The sequence below is a fragment of the Primulina huaijiensis genome, chromosome 4 (assembly GCF_012295235.1).
Source record: "Primulina huaijiensis isolate GDHJ02 chromosome 4, ASM1229523v2, whole genome shotgun sequence".
NCBI classification, from domain to species: Eukaryota; Viridiplantae; Streptophyta; class Magnoliopsida; order Lamiales; family Gesneriaceae; genus Primulina; species Primulina huaijiensis.
In genome coordinates, this window is record NC_133309.1 from 21,776,770 (window position 1) to 21,795,143 (window position 18,374).

General features: G+C 36.1%; 1 protein-coding gene and 1 pseudogene across 1 annotated transcript; both read right to left on the bottom strand.

Annotated features, from left to right (window-relative positions):
* Positions 1-1,013: 1,013 nt before the first annotated feature.
* Positions 1,014-6,281, bottom strand: LOC140974976 (protein JINGUBANG-like; annotated as a pseudogene).
* Positions 6,282-13,069: 6,788 nt separating this feature from the next.
* LOC140975408 (ABC transporter B family member 15-like) lies at positions 13,070-17,687 on the bottom strand. The gene is made up of 7 exons (XM_073439107.1): positions 17,335-17,687; positions 17,191-17,245; positions 16,935-17,119; positions 16,369-16,826; positions 15,741-16,281; positions 13,709-15,663; positions 13,070-13,641 (listed from the first exon to the last, which is right to left on the bottom strand). Exons 1-7 carry the CDS (start codon positions 17,515-17,517, stop codon positions 13,263-13,265), a joined length of 3,756 nt encoding a protein of 1,251 aa, XP_073295208.1. The 5' UTR covers positions 17,518-17,687; the 3' UTR covers positions 13,070-13,262.
* Between the last annotated feature and the right edge of the window lie 687 nt (positions 17,688-18,374).

Sequence of the window (18,374 nt, forward strand, 5' to 3'; positions counted from 1 at the left end):
GAGAACCTACGTTGCCTATTCGAATATCCAATATTTTAATACATATTGTGAGTATCTCATTTACGAAATCAAGTATTCGCCAACTGAAATTAAGTACTTCTCAAATAAAACTAAGTACTTCGAAATTTTCATGCTTATTTGAGAATTTGTTTTTTTTTTACAAAAAAATATTAAATGAGATGAATATATCATCCAAATGCATTTTCCATTGAAATACCAATACTTGGTGAATTTATGTTGTCTATTCGAATATCCAGTATTTTAATAAATATTGTGAGTATCTCATTTACGAAATCAAGTATTTGCAAACTCAAAACAGGTATTTCTCAAGTAAAACTAAATACTTTAAAATTTACATGCTTAGTTTGGAATTTGATTTTTTTTACAAAAAAATATTAAATGAGATGAATATGTCATCCAAATACACCTTTCATGAAAAGACAAACAATGACTGAATTTATAGCGATCGTTCGAAGATCCAATATTTTCTTACACATTTGGAGTATTTAAATAGCCAAATCAAATATCTGAAACTTCAAAATAGATACTTTATATGTCAAAATAATTACTTAATCTTATTTCATGATGAGTGAGGAACTATATTTTTTAAAAAATAAAATGACATGAATAAATCATCATAATGCATTTTTAATGAAAAACCAACAATGATTGAATTTATGGTGATTGTTCGAAAATATATTATTTTTTTTCACGTTTGGAGTATTCAATAACAAAATCAAGTATTTGAAACACCATAATAGGTACTAATACTTTGGTAGATGAAAAACACATAATTAATTTAGTGAATAAAATTATATCTTTATTTAAATAATAAAAGAGCAAAAATGTAAATTTATCTTTGTAAGGAGTTAAAACTAAGTTTGTAATTTTATCAGGTATTGATTTATAAAAAAAATCATCTAAATACTGAATTTTAAATCAAAATGTACGGATGTATTTTTTTCAAATTTGTCTTTATAAAAATTCATATGCCTTTTAACTCGTTGATTAAACTATTTACATATCGACGCTTCAACTTGCCACACTTTAATCTCACCATCAAAGCTTCCGCTGAACACCTTCACCGCCCCTTCATCGCAATACCCCGCCAGTGGCGCCACGGCCACCGCCGAAAGGGACCTCACCGGCGTCTGGTGTCCTTCCAGCACTGTCAAACAGCAGTACTTCCTGTCGTAACCCAGCCGGCAGATCCTCACCGTCCGATCAGCCGAACCACTCAACAGCAGATCCTGAACATTCGTCAAACAGAGTATGGCCTTCCGATGATCCCTCAGCGCACCAGTCACCGCCATGTGATTGGCGCTATCCTCTCTTTCCCAAACCAAAATGGACCTATCACAAGACCCGGAGAAGAGAACCGACCCGTCGAGGTTCAACGCCAATGCATTCACGGCGGATTTATGCTTCTCTAAAGAAGCTATCAGCCCATGTTTCTTCTCCCCGGTCGCCTTTCCCCATACTTTGATCCGCTTATGTGCCGAACCCGTGTAGATCACACCTTCATTTGATACAGCAACGGTGTTAATGGCGTCATCGTGGGCTTTGTTGATTGATTACAGGCATCGGAAGTTGTGTGGTTGCCAGATTTTCAAGCTTTTATCCCAAGAAATGGAGAGCACGTGGTTTGCATTTTCCATGAGCCCCGAGACAGCGTCGTGGTGTTCTATCCAGAGGCACTTCTTGTGCCGTCGGATTTTTAGATGATTCTGCAGCAAAATGAAGTTCCGGAGACGATCTTCCAGCGTCGGTAGGGTTGCGATAACCTTGTGCTCTTTGTAGATATTCATCTTCCAGACGCGGATTTTGCAGTCTTGGTGGGCAGTGAAGACTTTCCCATGCGAAAACGCGATGGCTTTCACAGAACCACATTGAGTTCTTTTCGCTGTTGAAAGTATCGACAAGGGTGTTGTTTATGATTTCGAAGACATTAATCTCGTTCCCCGAGGCGGTGTAGATGAGATTATTGTGGAGTGTTATGAAATTGATGTGTGAACGGCTGTGCTGCAGCGAGAAAAGGAAGCAGGCGAAGGCGGAGGGAACCGAGTTCTCCGGCGAGAGGCAGAGACTCTGCAGAGATGGAACGGAGGGGAGTGTTAGGAGGGAGAGGTTGCTCTGAAGGCTGGTCACTGATGAGAAAGAGGAGTGTGTTAGAACATCAGAACAGCTACTGCTTGCTGTGTCGGAGAATGGAGTTTTCAACGGTGCATGGGAGGTGGCGGTGGAGGTGGTGGTAGCGGAAGAGGAGCATGTTGACAGCCATGATCGTAGCTTCACACCGCCGGCCGGAGAGAAGAAAACGAGTGGGTACAGAAAAAGATGTGGAAAGAAGGGCAACTTGTGTATCAGTACCTAAAGTTTTTTAACTTTGGATTTGATACCTAGTTTTCAAATTTTTCCCAAAATACCCCTCAACCTTAATTTTAATTACATTGATTTTTCTTTTTAAATTAAAGGTCCATCATGCTTCCGTAAGATAAAGTAAATCTTTTACATCTTTGACCAGAATGCCACCGGGTTATATCCACCGTTTTTTACGAACTGCTCCTCACAGTCCAACCACACGATCGCAACCGATGGTTACAGACGCAGATTCCTTCAGCAGCACTTAGCACAACCCTAATTCGTTTCCTACCTTAGGGTGTACAATAAAAGATAAAATTTTAAAAATAATACATGAGAGGGGCTGAGAGCAAAGATCTCTTTATTCAAACACAAATATTTATTATTACATTGAAACCTCCTGTAGAGGAGGAGAAACTTGTTTAGCTACTTATAGTAGCCGAACTTGAAAAACACATAAACTAGAAAGAAAATATTACAATTGGTTTTGAAAGAAATGAGGTAAATGTTCGATGATCTTCACTTCCTTCTTCCTGCTTTATTTATAGAAGGCTTCTTCGGATTTGAAACTCGGACTTCAAATCTTGATAAGCCTTTACAGCTTGCCTTGGGACCATGTAGTGGTTGAGTGGTCTTTTAAAATAGTCCCTCCACTTTTCTTGCAAAACGTCTTTTTCTAGATTATCAATCTAGAAATCAACTTCTCATCTTCTCTTAGCTCTCCGAGATACCAATAGAGATGAGTTTGGAATAGATCTGCTGTTATCTCATTACCCTTTTCTTTGTACATCTTAATTATTGATCTAAGAGCAGCAGCTTCACTTCTCTTGTAATTTATCCTTCTTTTCAAAACTTTAAGATATACTCGATACATCTTTGAGTTTTGATTTTCTGGTGTGTTTTACTGGTTCCAAATTACCTGTATTTATATTGTGAATTTTTGGGTCCAGTTTCTTGTTTTGATTGGATTTCCTTTATCTTTAAAGATAAGGTATCCAATGTTCTTTGTCATTTTTCCACCGATTATTGGTGGTCCTGTCCTTCCACTCACATGGTGGATTTTCTTTTGGTGAGTGGGCTTGGTCACATGTCCCTTTTAATTTTGTCGAGGAATCTTAGGCTTTTTGTATCCTCGAGGAAAATGTGAATGTGGTCCTTCCCCACTTGTCCTTGCTTCGGTAGAATGTTTCCGATCAGATCTCGGTTTGAAACATTTACCGAACTCTGGTTCTTTCTGATTCTGGCATTCAGGACAGATGTTTTCTGACCATCTTCCTATATGTGCCATATTACAGAATTTTCGGCGAGTCTCTTTACTGGCCGGCAGCTTGCTGTTCCACAGAAGATTTCTTTTCTTTTCGAATAGGTCTTCTGCAAAGCTTGTAGTTTTTCCTGCCATAGTGTTTAACAGGAATGATCCATTTTAAGAATTTTGGTAAAACTTAAATGGAAACTTGACTTTGTCAATCTCTGTGAGACAGACCCAGATACCCCATGCTCTCATGGTAGATATGTCATCTTCATTGAATGAAGAGACTAAGGGGATTCATTTGTAGGAGGATCTTTTATAAATTTTTGAGAATTCATGTCTGACCTCCTTAGCTTGATGAAATGAAAGGCTTCGTGTGAGCCTTTTCCTGCTGGTTCTGGTGGTGCACTGAAAAAGTATAGCTCCAAAACATCTCCTCTGGACAAATGATCATTATTTGCTCAAGTCTCAGGAACAGCTTCCTGAATCCATTTTGGTAATGCTGATATCTCCGGGAAGCTGGGCGAAGTAGTATAAACTGAGACAAGAGCCCAAATTCATACCAAGATTTGACCTCCTTTGGATATGAATTTTGTTTCATCCATACCCTAGGATATTTTCCTGCAACATCAACTCGAACCATGGCTGGGTTGATGCCAATTCTTGTATTTAATTTCTCCCAGTTTTGTTGGTAAACATGAAATGGAGAAATTGCATTTTCATTAGTACCAACCTTAGTTTTGCCTTTGTCAGTACGAGGCCTAAGGTTGATCTCTCCCTCTTCAATCCCCGAGGTGAAGGGTTGACTTGAGGACTCGAGATAAGGATCTGGAGTCTCAATTTTTGTTTCAGTCGATTCATCTGGAGATGATCCCGACTTAACACTTGTGCTAGGGATATTTGAATCCCCTGCTCCAGGTATAGAGTCCTGTACTCCATTTGGGAAACCAGTGGTTTCTCAATGCCTTGGAGGATAGGCCTTTGCATTACAGACCATAACTGAGTATATGCCTGTAAACATCCTGTAATTCGATCAGAGACAATTCTCTTATCAGCTTGTTGAAGCCTTCCCGCAACTTCTGCGTTTAGTGCTAACTTGTTAAACTCGGTTTGAAGCATTTAAAGGTGTTCCCTCAAATGCCTCTGCATCTTGATAATAGCATCAATGTCAATGCTGTCCATCTCTTGTTAAAAAATCTGCAAGAATGTTTTCATGAGATTTAATTATCATAATATCAAAAATATAATTTTGACATAATGCCTGCCATCTTAATAATCTGGCCTTCTCAGGTTTAGATTCAATTCTATTCCTTAAGAAAGCTTTCACCTGTGTGTTATCAACTTTCAAAGTGAATTTCTTTGCAAGTAAAAATAATGACCATTTTTCAAAAGCCCTTTTTACTGCATAAAATTCCTTCTCGTTGATATGCCATCTTATGGCTTCTGCATCTGAGAATAAACCGCTACAATACCTGCATGGTTGTTCTCCATCTGGTGTGAGCTTAGTAAGAACTGCTGCCCACCAATGATCACTGGTATCAGTATACAATACCAGATCATCCTCATCTTGAGGAATAGTCATTTTTGGAAGATCCTTACAAATCTCCTTTAATTGGCATAATCTTTTTGTGTGTTCATCCGTCCATATAAATCTAGCATCTTTTTTCAATAATGGACTAAACACTTTCCTATGTTTTGCTAGGTTTTTGATAAACATCCCAGCAAAATTAACAACTCCTAAGAAACTTTGGAGTTGCTTTTTGTCTTTGAGACTTTCTGGAAAATTCTGCACTTTTTCCACTATGTGTTCTTGCAGAATAATTCCTGACTCATCGATTTTAATTCCGAGGAATTCAATCTTTCTTGTCGCAATGACTGCTTTCTTTTCAGATAAAACCAGTCCTTCTTTTTTACAAACATTGGAGAAAATCTCCAAATGCTTAACATGTTCATTCATATCTTCATATGCTATTAAAACATCGTCAATATAAACAAACATAAATTTAAAATAATCTTTAAAAAGATTATCCATTTTTCTTTGAAATATCTGAGGTGAATTAGCCAATCCCATTGGTAATACCTCCCAAATATGATGTCCTTGTGGTGTAGAGAAAGCTGTGAATTTCTTGCTTTCTTCTTGCATCCTAATCTGGTAAAATCCAGACTTACAGTCGAACTTAGATAATATCTTGGCGTTGCGTATGCAACTTATTAGATGTTCTCTACTAGGTATAAAATACCCATCAAACGCCAGAATCTTATTAATTTCTTGATAATTAATAACTAATCTGGATTTTCCTCGTTTTATCTCACCATGATTTCTTACGAGAAAACCTGGACTGCTATATGGTGACATTCCTGCTTTGATTAAACCAAGGTCCAAATGTTCCTTGATTATAATCTGCATATCCCTTTGATCTATGATATTCATTGGGATAGGCTTGCAACGGACAAATTCATACTCTTTGCCTTTTTTAATTTTAAGGCAAGCTTTGAGTTGATTTCTGTCCTACCATGCCAAAGGATTTTCATTGTAATTTTCTTTGATCCTTTTCTTGACATCTTCTAAAGATACCTTAGATTCAAACTCTACTTCATTCTGATGTAGAGTTATCTTCAGGTATTCCATATCTTCTGGTTGGAGCGTTTTATCTGCTCTCAACTGAAGCATTGTTTCTCCAAACCTTCTAGAATCTTTCATTTTTGGGTTCAGAAGTTGTCCTGAATCACCACGCTTGCTGCGAAACTGGATCGGCAATTTTCTGTAAAATGCCTCTCTTAGTCTCTAGACTATAATTTTGTGGTTACAAGGAGTTGTAAACACTAATCTTCTAGTCTCATTTTCTTGAGTATAGGATTTGAACATTTGTAGGAAATTGTTTCCTAGTAAAATGTCAGCTCCTGTATCATGAAAATAAATTGATGGTGTCTTCACCTTGTATCAAGGTGTTTGCCCAGCACCGCCAATCATTATTTCAGTCATCTTAATCCCTTTACATAAGATTAAGATTCTTCTGGAAAAATATCTTCCAGCAATCTTTGGTAATTCTTCTTCCAAATTATTTTGGAAAACTCCTCGTTTTGCTGTACAAATGCCAGCACCTGAATCAATATAAGCAGCAAAATATTCTGCCTTATATTGTTCATATATCATTCCGACTGGAATGTATATGGAGAATGGACTCGTGGTCATTGGATTTTCCATATCTTATCTTCTGCCATAAACTCCATTCCATACTCTAGACGTTTCCAAGGTTTATTTTCTTCAAGAAACTCTAGTCCAAGAACCAATTGATCTGGTTCTTTTCCTGGAATCCCTGTGATATTAACTTCCAATTCTCCTACTTGGATCATTCCTTGGTAAGTTCCTATCATAGGTTGTTCTAAATAGTAGATGGTATTACAAGGAAATTGATTCCTTTGTTTCGTAATATCAAATATTATTTCGACTTCCTTCCACCCTTCTGGGCATCTAAGCTTTCCTATTGTTGAAAAACTTTTTAGCTCATGTTGGGTTTCTTGGACAGGGGTTTTTCCTCATCTGTAGCTTGTAATTCTATCTCCTTGAAAAGATAGTCTTCTTGATTCCAATCTAAGACTCTGATTCCTTTGTAGAATCGGTTTGTCTTGTATTTTGATATCTGTTTCCTGTATTACAGGAAATTCAATTCTTTCTGGATAAATTGCATGAGCAACTTTTCCGAATATTTCTGGTATCTCAATAAACTCATTTCTAATAAACAATTCTGAATGATGTGTATTAGATAAAGCATATGAGATTTGATAGGTAATAGAATATGGTCTATTACCTTCCTTCATCAATCTTTTTTCCTTGAAATTTTGATGCAATGTCAAGGCTCGACTGAAATCTCGATCTGCCAGGTTGTAGGCTATCCTTGGATATATTACTCCTACAATCTTGCCTGCACAGAGATTTCTTGAGATAGTTCCCAGCACTGAATCTTGAAAGTTCCCCATTCTTTTATCGCATATAGCAATATCAATGGGTGAATCTATACCTTCTTTGAAAGTAGCTTTTATCATAATTTGGATTGCTCCAATATGAATCCAGGACATAGTCCTTGCTACTTCGATCTTGAGTTTTTGTAATTCCTCCTTAATTTCTTCAGAAAGAATTAATTGCATTTCCATTCTATTTCCAGTAAGTTCCATTGGGATTGCCATTTCCCTTCTGAAAACTTTATGATCAGATGATGCTTTCTATTTCTTAGGCCAAGATTTCCAAATAACTTTTCTACCTGTCCTGCAGAGAATCCCTGATATCTCTGTAGACTTGGATTTTCCTTCATGATCCTTTGAACCATGTTATGAGATATTGTTGTCTGGCTAAAGACCCCAGACAAATCCTCATGTGTTTCGTGTCGAAACTCCTCGTTTTCAGTCAGATTCCGATTCAGTTCCACCGGATTCTTCCTGACTTAGGACTTCTTCTTCTTCATATATACTTTCATCTGAGGCAATGTCCTCAAATCGGTATACCTGAATAAGATCTTGGTAATAAACTGCTTCTTCAATATCCGGAGTTGGATCGAAGCGTTTAATACCTCTTTTTTCATTTTCTGGACAGTTAGTCGAGATATGACCTCTTGCTCCGCATGTCCAGCAATTACAATCCTTAAAACTTTCATTAGCTCGTGTATGAGCTCTTCGGAAAGTTTTCTTTGTAGGTGTTCTTCCTGTGCTTCGAGATGTACTCGATGCCTGAGAAGATATCCTACTTCTTCATGGTCCACTTTTTTGTCCAGATTTGTAAGATCTGGCTTTCTGTCTAGACCATACTGTTCTTGGTTTCCAAGAACTTCTTCCACTTTTAGCATAAGGATAAGTTCTGAAACTTTTCCTTCTATGCTTTTGTGGTTTACTTCCAATAATTGTTGGAAGATCATTTTCCTTACAACACAAAGGAGTACATTTGTTAATACCCCTTAATCGTTTGTAATTCTTTTGTAATGCTGCCAAATGGCACCATTCCGCCAATTTTCCTTTAACGAAAGAAGCTCTTCGTGCCAATGTATCTGGATTTCCAGGTACATATTCTCTTATGAGCATTTCTCTCCAGGGACTTGGCATTTTTGCGAAGAAAAGCTGCATAGCTATATCTTCTTTGACTCCTGAATTCCATCTATATTTAGTGAATAACATAATGTATTCATCTACTAAACAGATGTCATGTAATTCAAGACTATACAGAGTTTGAGTATATTTCTTCCTCTTCTCTGTGTCTTGACTATTAAAATAGTCTACACCTATAAATTGTGCTTTAAATAGGGTAGTCATTCTTCCGGCTATCTCGCTTAGAGATTCTCCGGCTAGGACCGACTCTTTAGTTTCCACCGAAGTCATGTCCCAAGCAATTTTCACTGATCCCATAAGACTCATTTCTAAGAGTTTAATGAATCCTTCTCTGTTGAGATCAAGTGTTCCTGCTGCAATTCTCATAGCAGATATCCAATCGTCTATGAGTTCTTCTCTGTTTTGAAATCTAATACATCTAGGTTAAGCATAACCCCGTAAGGATGTATAGGATCTAAAACAGTTTTCTCATAGGGTGTTTGGTGCAAGGGAATTTGATTTCTCCTTGTCCTTGTTCCCGCAGGGTGTGAACCTCCACCAGTATGGAAATCAGTTTGAGATTCTCTCATGTGTATATTTTGAGATCCCACACTTTCCCTTGGTGGTTCCTGTGAAGATGACCAAGTTATAGCAGGTGTTTCACCTCCTGCTGTGTTCATCTTTAGATCTACAACTTTGAGATTTGCGAAAGATTCTGCAAGCTCTTGTAGATCCTCTAGACCAATCCTTTCTAACGTTGTCATCAGATTAATTTCTTTTCTGAGACAGATTTTATTAGATTGATCATCTTTTCTTCTTCAGTCAAAGGTTTTGACACCACTCTGGCTTTCCCTTGTTGATGTAACAAAGGTTCAGTACCAAATGATGGTGGTAACCAACCTCCTAAAGTTCTTTTACTAGAACTAGGTTGTTGTTCTAGTTTTTGAATTCTTGTTTGAATATCCTTTAATATTCCAAGAATTTCTTCCTGGTTTTCAAGGATTTTTTCAACTCGTTGCGGTACAAAGTATAGCATATTGGCATAGTTTTGTACTGTTTTCTGAATTTCTCTAAGATCTAAAGAGAGCTTAGAAGAATCTGGTACAATTTCTATAAACTTATTAGATTGAATCATAAGTTTACCTGAGGGTGCTGAGGTTTCCCTTTCTGCTCTGGATATCTCACAATAGTTAGATGTTCTTGTTTATATTCCAAAATATTGGAATAATCCTTGTAAATTAATTTTCTCGAACCTAAGTTCAGATTCATAATTTTCGAAATTCTCCTCCTCAAACATTTCGTTTCTTTTTAACAATAAATTTTGTGTTTGAAATAAATTAACCTAAAGCTCTGATACCATTTGGAAAGCGCGGGGATCAATTCAAATCAAAATAGGTTATAAGGGCGATTTTGATATTTTTAAAGAAATTTTCTCTCTCCAGATACTAAAACACAAACTTATTTACAAAAGGTACTGAATCTCAATTAACCCTGGAAAGAATGGGCTGCTTATATCATGGAATTTTCAGATTGAAAAGGAATTTTTATTATTATTTTTTAAAAATGTCCCTTTTATTAATTTAATATTTTTTTAATTTTTTATGTTTCATTGGAACAAGTTGACATATTATATTATTATATGTTTCTTGATATGCTTTTGTTTAGCTAATCACCTATCTTTTAAAAAGATTAGTAAAATGGACTATAATAATTAAATTTTGTTATTGTATTTTATTTCTGAAAAAATATTTTTAAAAGTATATTTAAGTTAGTTTTATAATTTTAAATTTATTTTATCCTTAAAAATTATTTATTTATTTTTTTGGTTTGTCTATTTAAAACTCTAGGTGGATCTCTCAATTATTTTGTTGAAAATTTGAAACAATTGTCAAATTTTTGAACTTTTGTTCATCTTTTCTTTGCGCAAAAAAAAAAAAAAAATTTCTTCTTAAAAATATATTTTTTTCATTAAATTGCTCCACTCAATTGAGTTAAGTTGCTCAAATTTATTAGGATGGACATTGTGTGCAACAAAAAACTTGAAGAGTATGGACATTTTGTTATTATATTTAGTTTATATATGTCATTTCTTATTATTAATAAATTTACGTAGCATATTGGTTTATTAAATAAGATATTGAAGATAATTAAATATATGTAATATTTTTTTTATATTTTTAATAAAAAAATTTATATAGGATTTTCCCTTAAAGATAAGCTTAGTGCCTCCAATTTTCTAGAAACGATCTTGTGCACTAGGTAAACCCTCGATATGTATAATATCCTTTAAACCACACATATCAGGTAAATGTAGAGAGCCAGACTCAAATAAAGAAAACTTTTGTGTTATTCAAACTTGAGACATTGACCCATCATCGATTATCCAGTATCATTCTAATTTTTCGCTCCATATCGATGTAAATGGGAAAAAATTATATATCCTTTTTCCAAGTTATGTGTGCATGGGAATCGAAACAAAGGCAAAAACTTGTGTGAGACGGTCTCACGGGTCGTATTTTGTAAGACAGATCTCTTATTTGGATCATCCATGAAAAAGTATTATTTTTTATGCTAAGTGCATTACTTTTTATTGTGAATATCGGTAGGATTAACTCATCTCACATATAAAGATTAGTGAGACCGTCTTACAAGAGACCTACTCCGAAACAAAATACCCCAGTTGGTTTTTAGTAAGCTACTAACATTCACTATTTCTTTAAACCAGTGTTCATAATAATTTTCCCGATTTTGATTAATATTTGAACGTTGTTTATTCGGTTTTTCGTGTTGAATACTCGATAAAAAAAAATTTATTAATAAATAAAATACGAGTTTCGTGTTGAATGAAAATTCCGATAATTGCTGGAACGGACGAGTTGTAGTATGATTATATTCATTGCGTCTGCTGAAGACTAACATGTTTATTTATATGATTATTTAGATGCAAATTATAGATTTTAATACAATATATGATTATTTTGATCTTTAAAAATCAAATTTATTTCTCTCTACCTAATTCGTGGCTAAATATTATCGAGGTGAGAGCTATGTGTTAACAAAACCAGATTGGTTCGGGTTTCAATAAAAAAATCGAACAAAGCCAAGTTTATCGGTTTTCGATCTGACTTGTTATTGATCAATCCGACTCATCTTGACTGATTTTGACTGGTTCTGATAGGTTTGACCATAAAAACATTTTTTAAACTAGGCTCGGATCAGACTCGACTAGTTCTATGTCGAACTGGTCTAACTGGCTGGTTTGGTTCCGTTTCTAAAACAATGTGTGTGAGGATATAGGGAACCACATAATTTGGAGGCAAAAATATTATGTATTCGTTTTCTTTTTAATTTAGAATTTAAAATTTATATATCTTTGAATATGTTAAGATTATGAATTTGAGTATAATATGATCCCAAAAACTAGCTTTGGTTCATTAGATTTTGTTAGATTGGTCTGCTAACCCAAAATTAATCTTGTTAGATTTCCAACATTAGTTGAATTAAGTTCATGAGAATTGTATATATAGAATTGAACAATCATCTCCTCTTGAACTAGCTTTTAGTGTAGAATTATGTCACAGTTGATGATTTTAAAATGATATAAGAGCTCAGACCACCGTTATTGTATTGGATTGCTCTTGTGGGTCATCCGCTAATGTCTTGTAAATTTCTAAGCATGGTATCATAACTCAAACTCACCGTTATATACTGAATTGCCTTTATGAACCTCTCGCTGATATATTGTAAACTTCCAAAACCCAAACCGAATGTACAAACTGATTGACAAGATTACATCATAGGCTTAAAACACCTTGTTATTGGTTAAATTTGAAAAATGACATCCATCAAATTTTTTTATTCATAATGTTCGGGCCGGACAGCCGACCGTTCTACCACTGAGCTATTGAGGAAAAAAGTTTATAAAGAATAAATTGTTTTTATGTTATTTTTGGCACATCGATGTCATTTTTAAAATTAAAAAGAATTAACATTTGGTCAAAATCATTTTTTATATTATTCTCTTATTATTGTGAGCTACCAGTTTAAAACCAAATGAAATCTTTAGTCTATTATTTCTTTTTCTCACGGGTGTTCAACCTCATGCAAACTTCTCAATGATGAAAAGTGAAATTTAAATCGAGTTGAGTTCGAGTAGTATGATATTTAACTCGACTCGGCTCGGCTCGGCTCGGCTCGTATTCACCTCTAAAAAAATTCCAATGATAAAAAATATTAACTAATTATAATTTATTTCTCAAGGGTGTCAGCATCATCACAATGTTCTCGATTTCAAACACCAATGGAATCATTAAACAAATATGGTTATATTACCTATGCAGATTCAAGTATATGTAGCAATCATATGTTTTAGTCAAGAAATGGAAATATTAACAGAAAACAGATCTTGAATTAGACAGATAATAGTAATAACACTTTCAACATTTATCTATCTTTTTTGTCTTCCAATTGATAGAAGATGGAAAGTGTAAGAGGTTTGATTAGTGATACATTTAGCTCATCCAAGGTATACAAAAAAAAACCAAACATTTGACATATCGAATCGTGCTCCGAATCGAGGTCATGGCTGGTAAGAGGAATGGCAATGTTGTGACTTGATCAGTGAATAATATGAACCCTTGTGTCCAATACCAAGAAGTTCAGAATGTGATCCTTTTTCCACAACTTTGCCGTTCTTGATCACAGCTATGCAATCCGCCTTCTGTATTGTGGTTAAACGATGAGCCACGACTATGCAAGTCCTGCGTATCATCATTTTCTCTAATGCTTCTTGGACTAAGTTCTCGGATATGGTGTCTAAAGCACTGGTTGCCTCATCCAAGAGAAGGATCGACGGATTCTTGAGTATTGCGCGAGCGAGTGCTATGCGTTGCTTCTGTCCTCCTGATAGCTGGACTCCTCTTTCTCCACAGTAAGTTTTGTATCCTTCGTTCAACGAACTGAAATTTTATCGAAAAACAAATATGAACTGTGTTTTTTAATGCAATGAATCAAGAAATGGCATACCTTAAGAATTCATGAGCATTAGCAAGTTTTGCAGCTTTGATAACTTCGTATTCCGTGGCGTTCTCCATGCCGTAGACTATGTTTTCGTATACGGTTCCTGTGAAAAGCACGGGTTCCTGGCTAACCAATGCTATGTGTGATCTCAAGTCTCTTAAATTGTAGTTTTTGACATCTTGATGATCTATTAGTATTGTTCCTTTTATGGGATCGTAAAATCTTTCAATCAATCCAATAACCGTAGATTTGCCTGAACCACTTTGTCCCACAAGTGCCATCGTCTTTCCTGCTTCATTCTTGAGATTAAGACCTTGAAAGATAATTACATCAGGCCTGGAGGGATAGGAAAAATAAACGTTGTTAAACTCTATGCTGCCTTTTAGTCCTTTCTTGACCTTCATACCCTCGGGCTTGTCTGGCTCGATGTCACTTCTCCTGTCTAATATAGTAAAGATAGATTTTATAGCATTGGTCCCTTTCGCAATATCCAACGACATGCTTCCTGCATCTGCAATGCTCTTACCGGTGCTCATTAAGATGAAAAACGCTTGAAACAGATGCTCTGAGCTTACTAATCCTTTGTTCATTAGCCTTCCTCCATACCAATATGTTAAAGCTACTGAAGCTGTCGTAAGAAATTGGGAAGTGAACAAGCCTATCCCCGAAATCCAAGATTGTTTTATGCTTTCTGTTCGTGGCCCTTTAAGCGTTTCCGCAAAGAGGGCAGCAATTTTCTTTTGAGAGGAAAAAGCAGTGATTGTTCTGTGGTTAACCACTGCTTCACTTGCTAGCTGGCTACCTTCATTTTGCGCCTTTTTTGCCCTTTCTGACATTCCTTTCATTAGCACACTTTTCGAGTAAAAGCTTGCTATGATCAATGGTTGTATAGCAATCACCACTATCGAAACTCTCCATGTAAGAATTAGCCCAAGTGTAAAAGCCACAAAAGCACTTATGGATACCTGAACCAGTAAAGACATTCGATCTCCGACTAGGGATCGAACCACACTGGCTTCTGTGGCCAAACGTGCACAGATCGCAGCACTTGTGTTCTGTTCCTGATCAAACCAGGCAACCTCGAAAGTGAGAATGTTTTCAAGAACTTTTTCGTGTATCCTCTTCGTTAACCGTTCTCCCATGACTGCGAAATTGTAGTGTTGGATTACATTGCCAAAGAAGCTGGTAACACCTATAGATAAGAAGATCGTGCAGTAAAATTTGATATCTGATTTTATTTTTGATCTGTCATCTGAAAAGAATAGAGAGACTACTGATCCCAAGAACCAAGCATTAACAGGCTGGACTGCTCCAACGCTTGCTGCTCCTAAACATCCAAGAAATGCTCTTCTCCATTCAGGTGCATTCATTTTAAGTAAGCGCCAAGAGGAAATATCTCGAGAATACGAGTAGTCTGTCTTTTCATCGTCACTTTCGTAATATGAAAGCATGTGTATCGAGGGAACCACACTCACAGTTAAAGCAGGGCTAAATGGCGAAACAGGACTGCTTTGCCAGCTTGATCTTACACTGTGATAAGATTTAGGAGTATAATCTTTCATCCTTCCTTTATTGTTTTTATCATTTTTCTCATCTGTGAAACGGTAAGGGATGGATGCTTCATTCTGCATTGTTGACTGCATTTTGACCATCTTTGAGTACACTCCATTATCTCCAATTTGCATCAGTTTATCATGTGAACCAGATTCGATGACTCTCCCTGATTGAACGACCACGATCATGTCAGAATCATGGATTGTGGTGAGACGATGAGCAATGACAATGGTCGTTCTTCCTCGTGAAGCCTGAGTAATGGCGTCTTGCACTATTCTTTCAGATTGTGAATCTAGAGCACTTGTAGCTTCATCAAGCAAGAGAATTCTTGGATTTTTAAGCAACGCCCTTGCTATAGCAATCCTTTGTTTCTGTCCTCCTGACAATGAAAATCCATATTGTCCCACCTGATGACATAAAATCAGAACCTTATGAGCATGAATTACACCAGAAGTTGACGTATAACATAATCTTAATCTTTTACCTGAGTTTCATATCCGAGTGGTAACTTGACAATGAAATCATGTGCATTTGCAGACTTAGCAGCATTTATAACGAGTTCTATGGAAGCGTCGTCTTTTCCAAACAGGATATTTTCCTTTATCGATGTTGCAAAGAGAATTGGCTCCTGATTCACCAATCCCATCTGGGATCTCAACCATATGAGTTTCAGTCTATTTATCTTGTGTCCATCAAGTAGTATGTCTCCTTTGACAGGATCGTAAAATCTTTCGAGCAATGAAATAACTGTTGATTTTCCAGAACCACTCCCTCCTACCAGACCAACAGTTTTGCCAGCTTTTATTTTAAGGTTAAATCCCTGCAAAACCGGTGTGTCCATTCTTGATGGATAACTGAAATAAACTTCCTTAAACTCGATTTCTCCATGTACATATCCTAAAACTTTCCCTCTTGAATTATGAGAGTCTATCTCAGGAACACGGTCTGCCATCTCGAAAATCCGTGTAGCAGCAGCTGTTGCTTCTACGATGAATGAAATATTAGGAAGCGCACTCATACACGACCTGTAGTAATACAAAACAATGCTTGAAATCGATACAAATACTTGATATAAAAGTAAAGCAGTGTTGTTATCAAGAAAATGTGCTCACAGTCCTCCAAGAACAACACAAACTGCTGCTATAAACACGCGTCCGCCGCTTTCTCCTCTCTCAAGGACAAGAACGCTACCTGCCCACGATTCAAATGCCCAAGCAGCAAACATAATCCCCATGCTGCCGATCATCAACCCTTTCATGAGACCTTGCTTAATGCCAAGATTCATACTTTCTTGAAGAGCTCGTCCGAAATTTTCGAGTGTTTGACATTCACCCACGTACGAGTAAACAGTTCTGATTGAGGATATTGCCTGTTCCACGATACCACCTGCAACATCATAAGCATCTTTGTTCTTCATCCCAGTGTTCATCATTAACTTTCCGAATCCCACTCCTGGAGCTATGAAACACAATGCACAAGGGAGAGAAGCCAAGGCAAGTCTCCAAGAAAGTGTAAAGGCAATCACTAGGCCGAATATGAACGCAGAGAATTCAGCTAGGCAGTTAGGTATCTAACTCGGCGAAACCAAAAAACAAAAATAAAAAAAATTTTATCAGGGAAAACAACCCAATTTTAAAGGAAACAAGAAGTGTAACAAAGATCGAGAGGGAAATAAAACCTTCTCTGCTATAACACCTTGAATCGAGTGTGCATCTGCAGATATGCTTGAAACTACTTTGAAAGTGGAGGATGAAGCATCTTGACAGTCAAAGAAACCAACTTCTTGTCTAAGTACTGATTTCAAGTACTCGGTTCGTATACGAGATGTCTGTCTCTCTGCTGTTCTTGTCCAACATAATCCTTCTATAAAAGCATACAACATTTTGATAAAGAAACAATCAAAAATGCATATATAAAAACCATGATCTGCATACCAAGAAATGCTGACAATCCAACTCCAAGAGCAACATAGAGTAGTCTCAGTGCATACTGCACCAAAAAACAGAAAAAAACTAGCGACAACTCACGAAAGAAAACTAAAATTAAATCAAAAACTTCTACTAAATTAAAATATATACCTTATCCACCACCTCGTTAGCTATAGAATGATTAGCAGTTCCATACTCATCAATGATACCACTTATAACAAACATATTAAGTGGTGACATTAGCCCATCTCCCAAGCTCCCTAAGGTGCCAATTAGCATCAGAAACTTGTCGATGTCGTCAGCGTACCTGAAAAGGCCACCTTTACCTCCCATTTCCTGCACAAGAGTTTATACCAGTAATATATGATTTTATACACGAAATTCTCCGTGTGACTAATATGCAAACCATGCAAAAGATAGCGAATCAAATGAGATGAAAGTTAGTTTATGGTTTTGCTAGCCGGCAATCTTAGCTGAAACATTTGGCCTTATTTAATGGTGTTTTTGGATGACTTCAGCGAGAATTTTGGATAATTCTCTAGTCTTTTGGATACATTATGAATCAAATACATCTAAAATCAGTGGATTTTCACTAAAGGGTATCTTCATAAACCAAGTTATTAACAGTTCTCTATGTTGGATTCATTCGAGGAGGAAAATATTTTATATGTAATTCATCACTTTGCTACCAGATATTCATATATAATTGTCACAGCCCGCAGTGGTATAATGATATAAAAAAGAGAGATTTGAGTTCAAACTCATGTTAAAGTAATAAACTTTGCCCCTAGTGTAATAAAAAAACGTTTGCCCTTTTACTAAAAACTATAGTCGGTGATAACAGTGTGACTCAAATTTTTTGAACTGCACGACAATTATTGGACATCAATAATCTCTCTCAATAAATATATTCTTTGCAATGATATCAATCGTAGGACTTGCTGTGCAACTCAAATCTTTTAAACAACTTAACATCCTAATGTTATGAGTCGATCGCTTTATTCAACGTGGACAATTATTAAACCTCCAACACATTCCTAAATCGACTGTTTATTTAGTTTTTTTATGTAAGAATATTCTGCGGGGCTAATTATTTAGCCAAATGTCAGTGAGGTTGTTTGTTGAGGCATAAAATATGTACTTGTAATTTTCACATAGACAGAAACAGAATTCATTGGTGGATTATATAT